The 13184-nt window shown below is 49.3% G+C and overlaps 1 protein-coding gene across 4 annotated transcripts in view; it reads left to right on the top strand.

The window, feature by feature from the left end:
- sacs2 (sacsin molecular chaperone 2) overlaps positions 1 to 13184 on the top strand; it is a 126715-nt gene that overhangs the window by 88410 nt on the left and 25121 nt on the right. For 2 of the 4 annotated variants that reach the window (XM_072492501.1, XM_072492502.1), the window contains exon 7: positions 3063 to 3151. The exons of the other annotated variants lie outside the window; for them this stretch is intronic. In XM_072492501.1, coding sequence (XP_072348602.1) covers positions 3063 to 3151 — 89 coding nt within the window. The remainder of the gene's footprint in view (positions 1 to 3062; positions 3152 to 13184) is intronic. 4 annotated transcript variants of the gene reach the window in all.

The raw sequence follows: 13184 nt of genomic DNA, 5'->3' as shown, positions 1-13184 counted from the left end.
TGCAAATATTCAGTTCCTTCTTCCGGATCATTAATGTATATTGTGAAAAGGTGTGGTCCCAGCACAGACCCCTGAAGCACACCACTAGTCACCAGCCGCCATCCTGAAAAAGACCCCTTTATCCCCACTCTCTGCTTTCTGTCAGTCAGCCAATCCTCTATCCATGCCAGGATCCTACCCTTAACATCTCTTATGCGTCACCTTGTCAAAGGCCTTCTGGAAATCTAAATAAATCACGTCCACTGGTTCTCTTTTGTCTAACTTCCTTGTTACCTCCTCAAAGAACTCTAACAGATTTGTCAGACATGACTTCCCCTTGACGAAGCCATGCTGACTCAGCCATATTTTGCCATGCACTTCCAAGTACTCCGCGATCTGATCTTTAATAACAGACTCTAAAATCTTACCATTGACTAAAGTCAGGCTAACCGGCCTATAAATTCCCGATTTTTGCCTCCCTCCCTTCTTAAACAGCGGTGTTACATTAACCACTTTCCAGTCCTCTGGGATTCTTCCTGCCTCCAGTGATTCCTGAAAGATCATCACCAATGCCTCCACAATTTCCTCAGCTATCTCTTTTAGAATCCTGGGGTGTGGTCTATCCGATCCAGGTGATTTATCCACCTTCATACCTTTCAACTTCCCCAGAACCTTCTCCTTGGTGATGGCCATTGCACTCCGGTATTGGTGCTGGGACTTCAGCTGTTTACAATTTATATAAATAATTTGAATGAAGGGACAGATGGGGATGACACAAAGATAGTTAGGAAAGTAAATTGTGAAGAGGACATAAGGAGGCTCCAAAAAAGTTCTTAGGCAATTCCTTGGAGTCGTGGATAACTTGCTTCCACACTTAAAAATGAGTTTTTGGGAGTCTGAGGAGAGCAGTGTGCATGGGAGTGTCACAGGTGGGGTAGACAATTGTTGAAGGAGCAGGTAGCTGGGGTTTCCGGATTGCCATGTTATCTTTTCTCAGCTGATGCTTGGTTTTAACCTGCTCTTGACAACGAAACACAAGGTTTTCACCTCCTTCCCATATGCACTTTCTCCACTTCGGGTGACCTTGGGCCAGGGAGCGGGGTGTTGCATTTTTTTAATGAGGCTTTGAGAGTGTCCTTGAAAAGTTTCCTCTGTCCTTCTGCGGCTCACTTGCCGTGTTGAAGCTCAGAGTAGAGCGTATGTTTCAGGAGTCTTGTGTGAGGCGTGTGGATGATGTGGCCTGCCCAACAGAACTGATCGAGCGTGGTCAATGTTTCGATGCTGGCCTGAGCGAGAACTCAAACACCTATCCTAGCAATGGATTTGCAGGATCTTGTAGATGCAATGCTGGTGGTACTCCTCCAGGGTTTTGAGGTGCACGCTGTACATGGTCCATTTCTCTGAGCCATTGTGGTAAACATCACTGGTCACACACTACGTGTATTACGGTACTGCCACTGTACTACAGTTAATACAGTAAATCCCAGCCTGCTGGCTCCTCCCAGCAGGCTCTGTATAAAAGTGTATACTCTCCTACGCTGCCTCCATTCTGGTTCCAGCTGCAGGAGGCTTAACATCTAGTGCAATAAAGCCGCAATAGTTTCACCAGTTTGTCTCATGGTCATTAATGGTCCATCAGCTATATGGTAGGGTGGGTATTACTTAAAAAAAAAAATTTGGAGTATCCAATTCTTTTTTCCAATGAAGGGGCAATTTAGCGTGGCCAATTCTACCCTGCCCATTTTTTGGGTTGTAGGGGTGAGACCCACACAGACACAGGAGTTCTTTGAGGAAGTAACAGGGGAGAATGTGCAAACTCCAGGGTGGGGATTACTGCTGCTCTGTAGACCCTGAGGTTGGTGCCAGGTCTGACATCCTGGTCCTCACTCCCTCGGTGACCAAAGGCTACACTGACACATTAAAACAATGGAAAGGGCAGTCACACTCACCTTACTATTAAACCAGACTGACTGTGCAAATGTTTTAGTTTTATTCTTCTCTATACACTTTTCTCTCCTTCAATTCCACGCCACTTAATTTAAAGGATAAAAGACTCTCATTTATGTGGTACCTTTCACAACCTCAGAATGTTTTAAAACCACTTCCACAAGTGCAGTAACTGTTGTAATGTAGGAAGTGCAGCAGCCAGTTTGCACACAGCCTCACAAACATCAACTTTCTTCAAATAAATTTAGAGTACCCAATTCTTTTTTTCCAATTAAGGGGCAATTTAGCGCGGCCAATCCACCTACCCTGCACATCTTTGGGTTGTGAGGGTCAGACCCACGCAGACACGGGGAGAATGTACAAACTCCACACGGACAGTGACTCGGGTCTGGGATCGAACCCGGGCCCTCAGCGCCGTGAGGCAGCAGTGCTAACCACTCACGAACATTAATAACCAGAAAACCTGCCTTTATTGATTTTGGCCTGACCTGAATGGTATGAAGGTCAGTTCAGTCGCCTTGTTCAAGACACTATTAATGTTGTTCTGTAACAATCCAGTATAATGTAGTAGACCTCACTTTCTAAATTAACTTCATTTAAGTTTTTCATGAGATAAAAGATGCTCAGTACTTCTCTGATTAAGTGTTTATGGATAAGTTCAAATCCCATCAAAAACAGGATTTATGTGAAAGACTAAGTAGCTGTGTGACTTCGCAGAACCTTCAGCACAAAGTCAGTTTTGATTTGTAGAAGTTGCTGGGATAGTTTGAAAATAAATCACAAACAGTTCAATTATAGCAGAGTTAGAACAAGCATCACCTTTCACAATAAAAACATGTTGTGCTCCAAGATTGATTTTGCAAATAAATGTGCCACATCGTGTGATAATTAACTATGCTGCCCAAGAGAGTTTCTGATTCAATTCCAGGCCGAATTGCCTGCAGCAATTATCATGGATGGGATGGAAAATTTGAGGGACTAACAAAAGATCCATTGACTTTGGACAGGAATTTTCCTCAGGACCAGAAAACAAAAAGTAAAGATCAATTAGAATATTTGTAATGACTATACATAAAATAGTATGAAGCTAGAAACAGATTGTGAAATTAACACCTTTAAAAAATATATATATACAGAATTTTACTTCCAAGTCTTGAGAGAAGCTTTCTGCCTGAGGACCTCAGTGACGCTTTGCAGCAACATTTAAAGAAGATGGCTCATAATCGTAAGAAACTTGTTTCTGTTTTGGTTTTAATTATGAGAATTATGGAAAACTATCTTTGGCAGCATTGGGTTTTTGTTTTCTCTGTATTTAATCACAAAAGGAGCAGAGAGTTCCTGGGAAAAGTTGCCATAATTGTCCCCGCAAACGGGCCACGCCGCCCCGATGCTGGCACGCGATTCTCCGCAGAGAATGTTTGGCGCGTCGCAGGCCGCTCTACGCGGCCGGTCCTCCGATTCGCGGCCCGGGATGGGCCGAGCGGCCCGGGATGGGTTGAGCGGCTGCAGTTAAAACGCTGAGTTCCGCCGGCGCCGTCCACACCTGCTCTAGCCGGCAGGAACTCTGCGTGCAAGGGTCGGGTGGCGGCCTGTGGGGGTGGGGGAGGGGCCTCCGATGCGGCCTGGCCCGCGATTGGGGCCCACCAATCGGCGGGCCGGCCTCTCTGTCCCCCGGCCTCTTTTCCTACGCGCTGGCCCCTGTACTCCTGCGCCATGGTGCGTCGGGGCCGGAGCGTTGAAGGAGGCCACCGCGCATGCGCGCTTTGCACCTGTGCCACTGCACACGTGCACGTTGGCGCCGGCGCAACTGCGCATGTGCGGATCCCGCGGTGCACAGTTTGCGCCGGGATCAGCAGCTGGAGCGACATGAACTGCTCCAGCGCCGTGCTGGCCCCCTGTAGGGGCCAGAAGTACTCCTGGCAGGGACCTGTGCGCGCCGTCGGAAAACGCGACGGCGTTTATGACGGCGTGGACACTCTGCCACGGGATGGGAGAATCCTGCCCCATTCTCGAGGCCCCCCGATTCTCCACGGTCCCCTGATTCTCCATGCCCCCCCTGATTCTCCATGCCCTCCTGATTCTCCATGCCCCCCCTGATTCTCCAGGTTCCCTGGATTCTCCAGGCCCCCCTGATTCTCCAGGCCTCTCAGCCAGGATTCATGCTGGCATGAATTAGTGTAGGTATTTTCAAGCATGGCTCTGATGGTGGGTCGAGGTTCAGTGCAAATTGGTGGTGCCCCCCAGAGTCCATCGGAATGCCCCCCCGCCTGATCGCCCCAGCGTCCCCTCCATCAGATCCCCCCCAGCCTCTCATCAAAGACCCCCAACAGAAACGTCCCATTAAAGACCCCAATCTGAAAGCTGAAGAGCAGTCCAGGTTGAAAAATCACTGCATCCTTTCCTAACAGCTGCTGCCTCAGACAAAAGTGTTTAAAGCTGCAGCTGTTAGACGTGTCAGAGGCTTCCTCCAAAGCCCAGTACACTTCAAAGGACTTGAAATCTGTTGACAGTTTTTCTAATGCAAGTATTCCATTCAATTTCACACAACAGTACATTGCATTAGCCAATGATTGACAGTTTTATAACTCCAGCGACCGCTGCTTGATGGATTGTTTATTGATCATAGTATCATAGAATTTACAGTGCAGAAGGAGGCCATTCGGCCCATCGAGTCTGCACCGGCCCTTGGAAAGAGCACCCCACCCAAGGTCCACACCTCCACCCTATCCCCATAACCCAGTAACCCCACCCAACACCAAGGGCAATTTTGGACACTAAGGGCAATTTATCATGGCCAGTCCACCTAACCTGCACATCTTTGGACTGTGGGAGGAAACCGGAGCACCCGGAGGAAACCCACGCACACACGGGGAGGATGTGCAGACTCCGCACAGACAGTGACCCAAGCCGGAATCGAACCTGGGACTGTGGAGCTGTGAAGCAATTGTGCTATCCACAATGCTACCGTGCTGCCCCTTCATGCCCCATCCTTCCCTTCACGGTTTGAATGCATCTCCATTAACCTGCTTTGATGCTTACCACAATGTTTATAAATACTCTAACAATGATTGATGACCCCTCACCACACCAAAGGCAGTTAAGTGCTTTCTGCTGTGGATAAGGAGTCAAAGCATTTAGCTGTCTGGATTAGAAAATTATAAAAATTAACACTGAAAGAGTATACTTATTTTAAATGAGTCTTATTTTGAAACTCTGCCCTCGTGTCCTGGATTCTTCCATAATGGGAGATATCTTAGTATCCTATCAAGACACCTCACAATCTTGTGTTTCAATCAGATCATCTTTCATTCATCTAAACTCCAATCAGTATAGTCTCAAACCTGCACCACCTTTTCTCGTAAGACAGTCCCTTCAACCCAGAAATCGACCTAGTGAACCTTCTGTAAACGGTTTCCAATACAATATATACCTCCTGTTAAATAAGGAGATCAAAACTCAATGCAGTATTTGATGTACAATGCCGCCAACGTCTTGTACATTTGTAGCAAGACTTCTGTACTTTGATTCTCCATCCCCCTTGCAATAAAATTTCACATTCCACATAAATACTGAAGAGTAGGTCAGCAGTTAGGAATTCTGTGTTGAACAATTCACCTTCTGATTGCCACTGGTTTTTCACTATCGATATGCCTCATGTCAGAAATGTGATGGAATACTCTCGACTTGAAAGCAGGGCCGGGATTCTCCCCTACCCGGCAGGGCGGGGGGTCCCGGCGGGATGGAGTGGCGTGAACCACTCCGGCGTCGGGCCGCCCCAAAGATGTGGATTTCTCCGCACCTTTAGGGGCCAAGCCCTCACCTTGAGGGGCTAGGCCCGCTCCGGAGTGGTTGGCACGCCGCCAGCCGGCGGGAAAGGCCTTTGGTGCCAGGCCAGCCGGGGCCGAAGGGACTTCGCCGGCCGGCGGGAGCGTCAGCGGCTGCTGATGTCATCCCCGTGCAAGCGCAGGGGGGATCACTTCCGCCTCGGCCATCGCGGAGGCTATGGCCGAGGCGAAAGGAAAAGAGTGTGCCCGTGGATCGGTGGGCCCCGTTCGCAGGCCAGGCCACCGTGGGGGCACCCCCCAGGGCCAGATCACCCCGTGACCCCCCCCCCGAGGACCCTGGAGCCCGCCTGGTCCCGCCGGTAAGGGAGGTGGTTTGATTCACGCCGGCGGGACCGGCATTACAGCAGCGGGACTTCAGCCCATCGCGGGCCGGAGAATCGCCGGGGAGGGCCCGCCGACCGGCGCGGCGCGATTCCTGCCCCCGCCGAATTTTCGGTGTCGGAGAATTTGGCAGCCGGCAGGGGCGGGATTCAGCCCCCCCCCCCGGTGATTCTCCGACCCGGCGGGGGGTCGGAGAATCCCGCCCCGGGTCTTTTTTTAAATATCTTAATCATTTTCATTTTATACAGAATACAAAGACAGCACAACACAACCAATCAGAATAAGAACCCCCCCAATCCCACCCATAAACCCTAGCCCCACCCCTCCAAAAACACCTAACCCCTTTAGCAACCACCGATGACCAGCTTTTTGAAATACTAAGTTAAACGGCTGCCATCTTTGGTAAAACCACTCTCCGTGTACTTGATATCTCGAGGTATGGGAATGCCATCTGATCTCTCAGCCACACTGAGGCACAGGGCAGAGAAGCTGACCTCATCCCATCAACGCTCGCCTCTGGGCGATCAGCGAGGCGAAGGCAAGGACATCGCCCCCCAAGCCTGTCTGCAGTCCTGGCGAGTCCGATGACCCAAATATGGCCATCAAGGGTCTCGGGGCCTCAGCTCAGTTTTCAGAATCGCCGGCATGATACTAAACCCTCAAGATTGGGTCGCGGCCAGAATATATGCGCATGATTCGCCGGGAACTCCCCCCACACAGCGCTTGCACTTGTCCTCCACCCTGTAAAGAACTGACTTATCCTGACCTAGTCAGGTGAGCCCTATACACCACTTTTACGTTATGTTAAGCCAAGCCTCGCACACAATGACGTGGAGTTTATCCTCCGTAGGGCCTCACTCCACATCTCATAATTCAACACCGGCCCCAGCTGCTCCTTGGCTTTAACCCCCTCCACCGATACTGAAATAGAACATTGAACATAGAACAATACAGCGCAGTACAGGCCCTTCGGCCCACAATGTTAACCCGAAACAAAAGCCATCTAACCTACACTATGCCATTATCATCCATATGTTTATCTAATAAACTTTTAAATGCCCTCAATGTTGGCGAGTTCACCACTGTAGCAGGTAGGGCATTCCACGGCCTCACTACTCTTTGCGTAAAGAACCTACCTCTGACCTCTGTCCTATATCTATTACCCCTCAGTTTAAAGTTATGTCCCCTCGTGCCAGCCATATCCATCCGCGGGAGAAGGCTCTCACTGTCCACCCTATCCAACCCCCTGATCATTTTGTATGCCTCTATTAAGTCTCCTCTTAACCTTCTTCTCTCCAACGAAAACAACCTCAAGTCCATCAGCCTTTCCTCATAAGATTTTCCCTCCATACCAGGCAACATCCTGGTAAATCTCCTCTGCACCCGCTCCAAAGCCTCCACGTCCTTCCTATAATGCGGTGACCAGAACTGTACGCAATACTCCAAATGCGGCCGTACCAGAGTTCTGTACAGCTGCAACATGACCTCCCGACTCCGGAACTCAATCCCTCTACCAATAAAGGCCAACACTCCATAGGCCTTCTTCACAACCCTATCAACCTGGGTGGCAACTTTCAGGGATCTATGTACATGGACACCTAGATCCCTCTGCTCATCCACACTTTCAAGAACTTTACCATGAGCCAAATATTCCGCATTCCTGTTATTCCTTCCAAAGTGAATCACCTCACACTTCTCTACATTAAACTCCATTTGCCACCTCTCAGCCCAGCTCTGCAGCTTATCTATATCCCTCTGTAACCTGCTACATCCTTCCACACTATCGACAACACCACCGACTTTAGTATCGTCTGCAAATTTACTCAACCACCCTTCTGCGCCTTCCTCTAGGTCATTGATAAAAATGACAAACAGCAACGGCCCCAGAACAGATCCTTGTGGTACTCCACTTGTGACTGTACTCCATTCTGAACATTTCCCATCAACCACCACCCTCTGTCTTCTTTCAGCTAGCCAATTTCTGATCCACATCTCTAAATCACCCTCAATCCCCAGCCTCCGTATTTGTTGCAATAGCCTACCGTGGGGAACCTTATCAAATGCTTTGGTGAAATCCATATTCACCACATCAACTGCTCTACCCTCGTCTACCTGTTCAGTCACCTTCTCAAAGAACTCAATAAGGTTTGTGAGGCATGACCTACCCTTCACAAAGCCATGCTGACTATCCCTGATCATATTATTCCTATCTAGATGATTATAAATCTTGTCTCTTATAATCCCCTCCAAGACTTTACCCACTACAGACGTGAGGCTCACCGGTCTATAGTTGCCGGGGTTGTCTCTGCTCCCCTTTTTGAACAAAGGGACCACATTTGCTGTCCTCCAGTCCTCTGGCACTATTCCTGTAGCCAATGATGACATAAAAATCAAAGCCAAAGGTCCAGCAATCTCTTCCCTGGCCTCCCAGAGAATCCTAGGATAAATCCCATCAGGTCCCGGGGACTTATCTATTTTCAGCCTGTCCAGAATTGCCAACACCTCTTCCCTACGTACCTCAATGCCATCTATTCTATTAGCCTGGGGCTCAGCATTCTCCTCCACAACATTATCTTTTTCCTGAGTGAATACTGACGAAAAATATTCATTTAGTATCTCGCCTATCTCTTCAGACTCCACACACAATTTCCCATCCCTGTCCTTGACTGGTCCTACTCTTTCCCTAGTCATTCGCTTATTCCTGACATACCTATAGAAAGCTTTTGGGTTTTCCTTGATCCTTCCTGCCAAATACTTCTCATGTCCCCTCCTTGCTCGTCTTAGCTCTCTCTTTAGATCCTTCCTCGCTACCTTGTAACTATCCATCGCCCCAACCGAAACTTCACACTTCATCTTCACATAGGCCTCCTTCTTCCTCTTAACAAGAGATTCCACTTCCTTGGTAAACCACGGTTCCCTCGCTTGACGCCTTCGTCCCTGTCTGACCGGTACATACTTATCAAGAACACGCAGTAGCTGATCCTTGAACAAGCCCCACTTATCTAGTGTGCCCAACACTTGCTGCCTACTTCTCCACCTTATCCCCCCCAAGTCACGTCTAATGGCATCATAATTGCCCTTCCCCCAGCTATAACTCTTGCCCTGCGGTGTATACTTATCCCTTTCCATCATTAACGTAAACATCACCGAATTGTGGTCACTGTCCCCAAAGTGCTCTCCTACCTCTAAATCCAACACCTGGCCTGGTTCATTACCCAAAACCAAATCCAACGTGGCCTCGCCTCTTGTTGGCCTGTCAACATATTGTTTCAGGAAACCCTCCTGCACACACTGTACAAAAAACGACCCATCTATTGTACTCAAACTATATCTTTTCCAGTCAATATTTGGAAAGTTAAAGTCTCCCATAATAACTACCCTGTTACTTTCGCTCATATCCAGAATCACCTTCGCCATCCTTTCCTCTACATCCCTAGAACTATTAGGAGGCCTATAAAAAACTCCCAACAGGGTGACCTCTCCTTTCCTGTTTCTAACTTCAGCCCATACTACCTCGGAAGAAGAGTCCCCATCTAGCATCCTCTCCGCCACCGTAATACTGCTCTTGACTAGCAGCGCCACACCTCCCCCTCTTTTGCCTCCTTCTCTGAGCTTACTAAAACACCTAAACCCCGGAACCTGCAACATCCATTCCTGTCCCTGCTCTATCCATGTCTCCGAAATGGCCACAACATCGAAGTCCCAGGTACCAACCCATGCTGCCAGTTCCCCTACCTTGTTTCGTATACTCCTGGCATTGAAGTAGACACACTTCAAACCACCTACCTGAACACTGGCCCCCTCCTGCGACGTCAAATCTGTGCTCCTGACCTCTATACTCTCATTCTCACTTACCCTAAAACTACAATCCAAGTTCCCATGCCCCTGCTGCATTAGTTTAAACCCCCCCAAAGAGCACTAACAAATCTCCCCCCCAGGATATTTGTGCCCCTCAGGTTCAGATGTAGACCATCCTGTCTGTAGAGGTCCCACCTTCCCCAGAAAGAGCCCCAGTTATCCAAAAATCTGAATCCCTCCCGCCTGCACCATCCCTGTAGCCACGTGTTTAAATGCTCTCTCTCCCTATTCCTCATCTCACTATCACGTGGCACGGGCAACAACCCAGAGATAACAACTCTGTTTGTTCTAGTTCTGAGCTTCCATCCTAGCTCCCTGAAAGCCTGCCTGACATCCTTGTCCCCTTTCCTACCTATGTCGTTAGTGCCAATGTGGACCACGACTTGGGGCTGCTCCCCCTCCCCCCTAAGGACCCGGAAAACACGATCCGAGACATCACGTACCCTTGCACCTGGGAGGCAACATACCAAACGTGAGTCTTTCACTCTCCCACAAAATCTCCTATCTGTGCCCCTGACTATAGAGTCCCCAATTACTAATGCTCTGCTTCTCTCCCCCCTTCCCTTCTGAGCAACAGGGACAGACTCCGTGCCAGAGGCCCGTACCCCATGGCTTACCCCTGGTAAGTCCCCCCCCCCACAAGTATCCAAAGCGGTATACTTGTTTCTCAGGGGAACGACCGCAGGGGATCCCTGCACTGACTGCTTTTTCCCAGTCCCTCTTACAGTTACCCACCTATCTCCAATCTTTGGTGTAACTAATTCCCTGAAGCTGCTATCTATGACCCCTTCTGCCTCCCGAATGATCCGAAGTTCTTCCAACTCCAGCTCCAGTTCCCTAACTCGGTCTTGGAGGAGCTGGAGATGGCAGCACTTCCTGCAGGTAAAATCAGCAGGGACACTAACTGCATCCCTCACCTCAAACATCCTGCAGGAGGAACATTGCACTCCCTTCCCTGCCATTCCTCTAACTTTCTACCAAGATAATCCATCCATAAATACCAGCAGTGCTCCCTTCCTCCCACACTGCTGGCCTCGCTCTGCATCACAAACCAGCTGTCCAACCAACTGAGCCAACTAACCAGCACACACGTAGCTCCTGGATCACTACACCAACCCAACACCTTCTCTGTGTTCGCCGCCCAGTAATTATATATGAAATTCGGCAGCGCCAAGCCCCTCCCGACTTTCTGTCCCTCTCAAGGACTGTCTTCCAAATCCTCGCAGCCCTGCCCGTCTGCCCATATAAAGGATGTGATCAATTTTTCGACTGCCCCAAAACGGATTTAGAAAGAAAAACCGGCAAACACTGGAACAGAAACAAAAATCTCAGCAGAATGTTCATTTTGACTGACTGAACCCTGCCTGCCAAGGACAGAGGAAGATTGTCCTACCTTTGCAAATCGGTCCTGACCCTACCCACCAAGCTGATAAAGTTCAGCTTATGGGGCTGGCACCAAACCCGGGCCACCAAAATCCCCAGAAACCTAAAGTTGGAACCAACCAGAACATCAGCCAGACCCCAGATTAACTCCCCTCCCCGAGGAATTAACCGGGAAGCATTCACCTTTTGAATTAGTGCAGGTCTAGCAACATTCAAGAAGCTCCATGTCATCAAGCACAAAACAATTCTCTTGATTAACACGCCATGTACCACATTAAACTAACATACAGTGGCAGCAGTGTGTAATATATACAAGCTACCCAGATGTTACTTGCGAAGGTCTTTCCCAAAGCATCCTAGAAACCTAGAAACCCATGAAGTTTACTACACCCCCCTTCCACCTTTCCCACCAGAACAGAAACATTGAATAAACAATTGGAAAACTCTGCCCACCAGTATCTGCAAATAACGGCAGGATGGTGGCCAAACATCATCACCTTGAGGGCTATTAGAGAATAGCAGTAAATGGGCTTTGTCAGCAATGCCCAGATCCCAGAACTAACGCCACAAGAAAGGACAAGGAAGAAGTGGAGCAGCGATGTACTTGTGAGAGCCTAAGACAGACTACAGACTTGCAAGAGTGGATTAAAAAACAACTTAGTGGGAGGAAGGTAAAATTGGACAGCCACATAAACTGCTTGCATTTATACACTGGCTGGGATTTCCACTCCCATTTCTTCTGGATGGGTTTGGAGACGGGAGCAGAAAATCTCCTGAGGATCCCAAATTGTGTTTTACGGCATTGGGAAAAGTTGCTATAATTGTCCCCTCCCCTGTCAGTGGTGGGATGCATTTACTGCCATGCAACATCAGGAACCTAATTTCAACACATTTGCATCTCATTATCAGGCCTCCTCATCGGAATCATGTCCCCACCCTGTCCAAACATCCACCCACAGCTACGTGATATCACAGCAGCAAAAGTCACAACTGCTTTCTGAAGGAGTGCATCTGGCGAGTTGACCCCCTAGGGGAGTTCAGAGATGAGCACACAGCTTGCAAAGTGTTGCAACTGCGATTTCAGAGAGACCAGACACTGGGGACAACCTTGGGGATACTGGGAAAGGCCTCAAGAGTACTGGAGAAGGAGTCACTGGTACCAGGGAAGGCCTGAGGGGTACAGTGACAAAGGCCCCAGGGTTGAGAGGTGAAGGCACTGGGTGAGGAGCAAGGATACAAGGACAAAAAGGCACTGGGGCAAAGGGCTCGGTGCTCAAAGGGGGGGAGACTCTAGTCTAGAAGTGGGGAAGACTCGGTACCTAAAGGGAAGACAGCCAAGTGTTCAAAATAAATGTTCCTGAGGCTACTTACTGCTGCTGGGCCACTGCCTTTCAGATCTGGACAATAGAGACCTCTCCGAATCTAAGATTGTCCCTGGTGATCTGTGTCTTTGAGGTTCAATGTCAGCAGAGACTGAGACAAATGGAATATTGGGTGAGTGCAGGGCACTGTGCACATCAACAATGACAGGGATGGACTTCCGGTTGCGGCTATGCCAAGGTAGGTCGCACGTTCAGCAGCTCCTGCCTGGAACGGACTTTTGGGCTCTCCAGAGGGGCCCCAACGGCAATTGTTCGACGGCTTCCAGTGTGGGAAGGTGACAGCAAGGTCCCCCCGACATTTTTTGGATTGCACCAGGAGTGGAGCGGTTAAAAAAGTGATCCTGGGGCAGCAAAAAGTGCGAGGGAGGAAAAGACAGATGGCGGCGGGTGGAGACCAAGCAGCATGGGCGCAGTGGTCGCAGGAGCAGCAGGAGTTTCTTAAACGCTGCTTTGAGGAGCTGAGGACAGA

This window comes from Scyliorhinus torazame, chromosome 29 (genome assembly GCF_047496885.1).
Source record: "Scyliorhinus torazame isolate Kashiwa2021f chromosome 29, sScyTor2.1, whole genome shotgun sequence".
NCBI classification, from domain to species: domain Eukaryota; kingdom Metazoa; phylum Chordata; class Chondrichthyes; order Carcharhiniformes; family Scyliorhinidae; genus Scyliorhinus; species Scyliorhinus torazame.
Note: the sequence above shows the minus strand (reverse complement) of the source record. Positions and strands in the feature narration are given on the sequence as shown.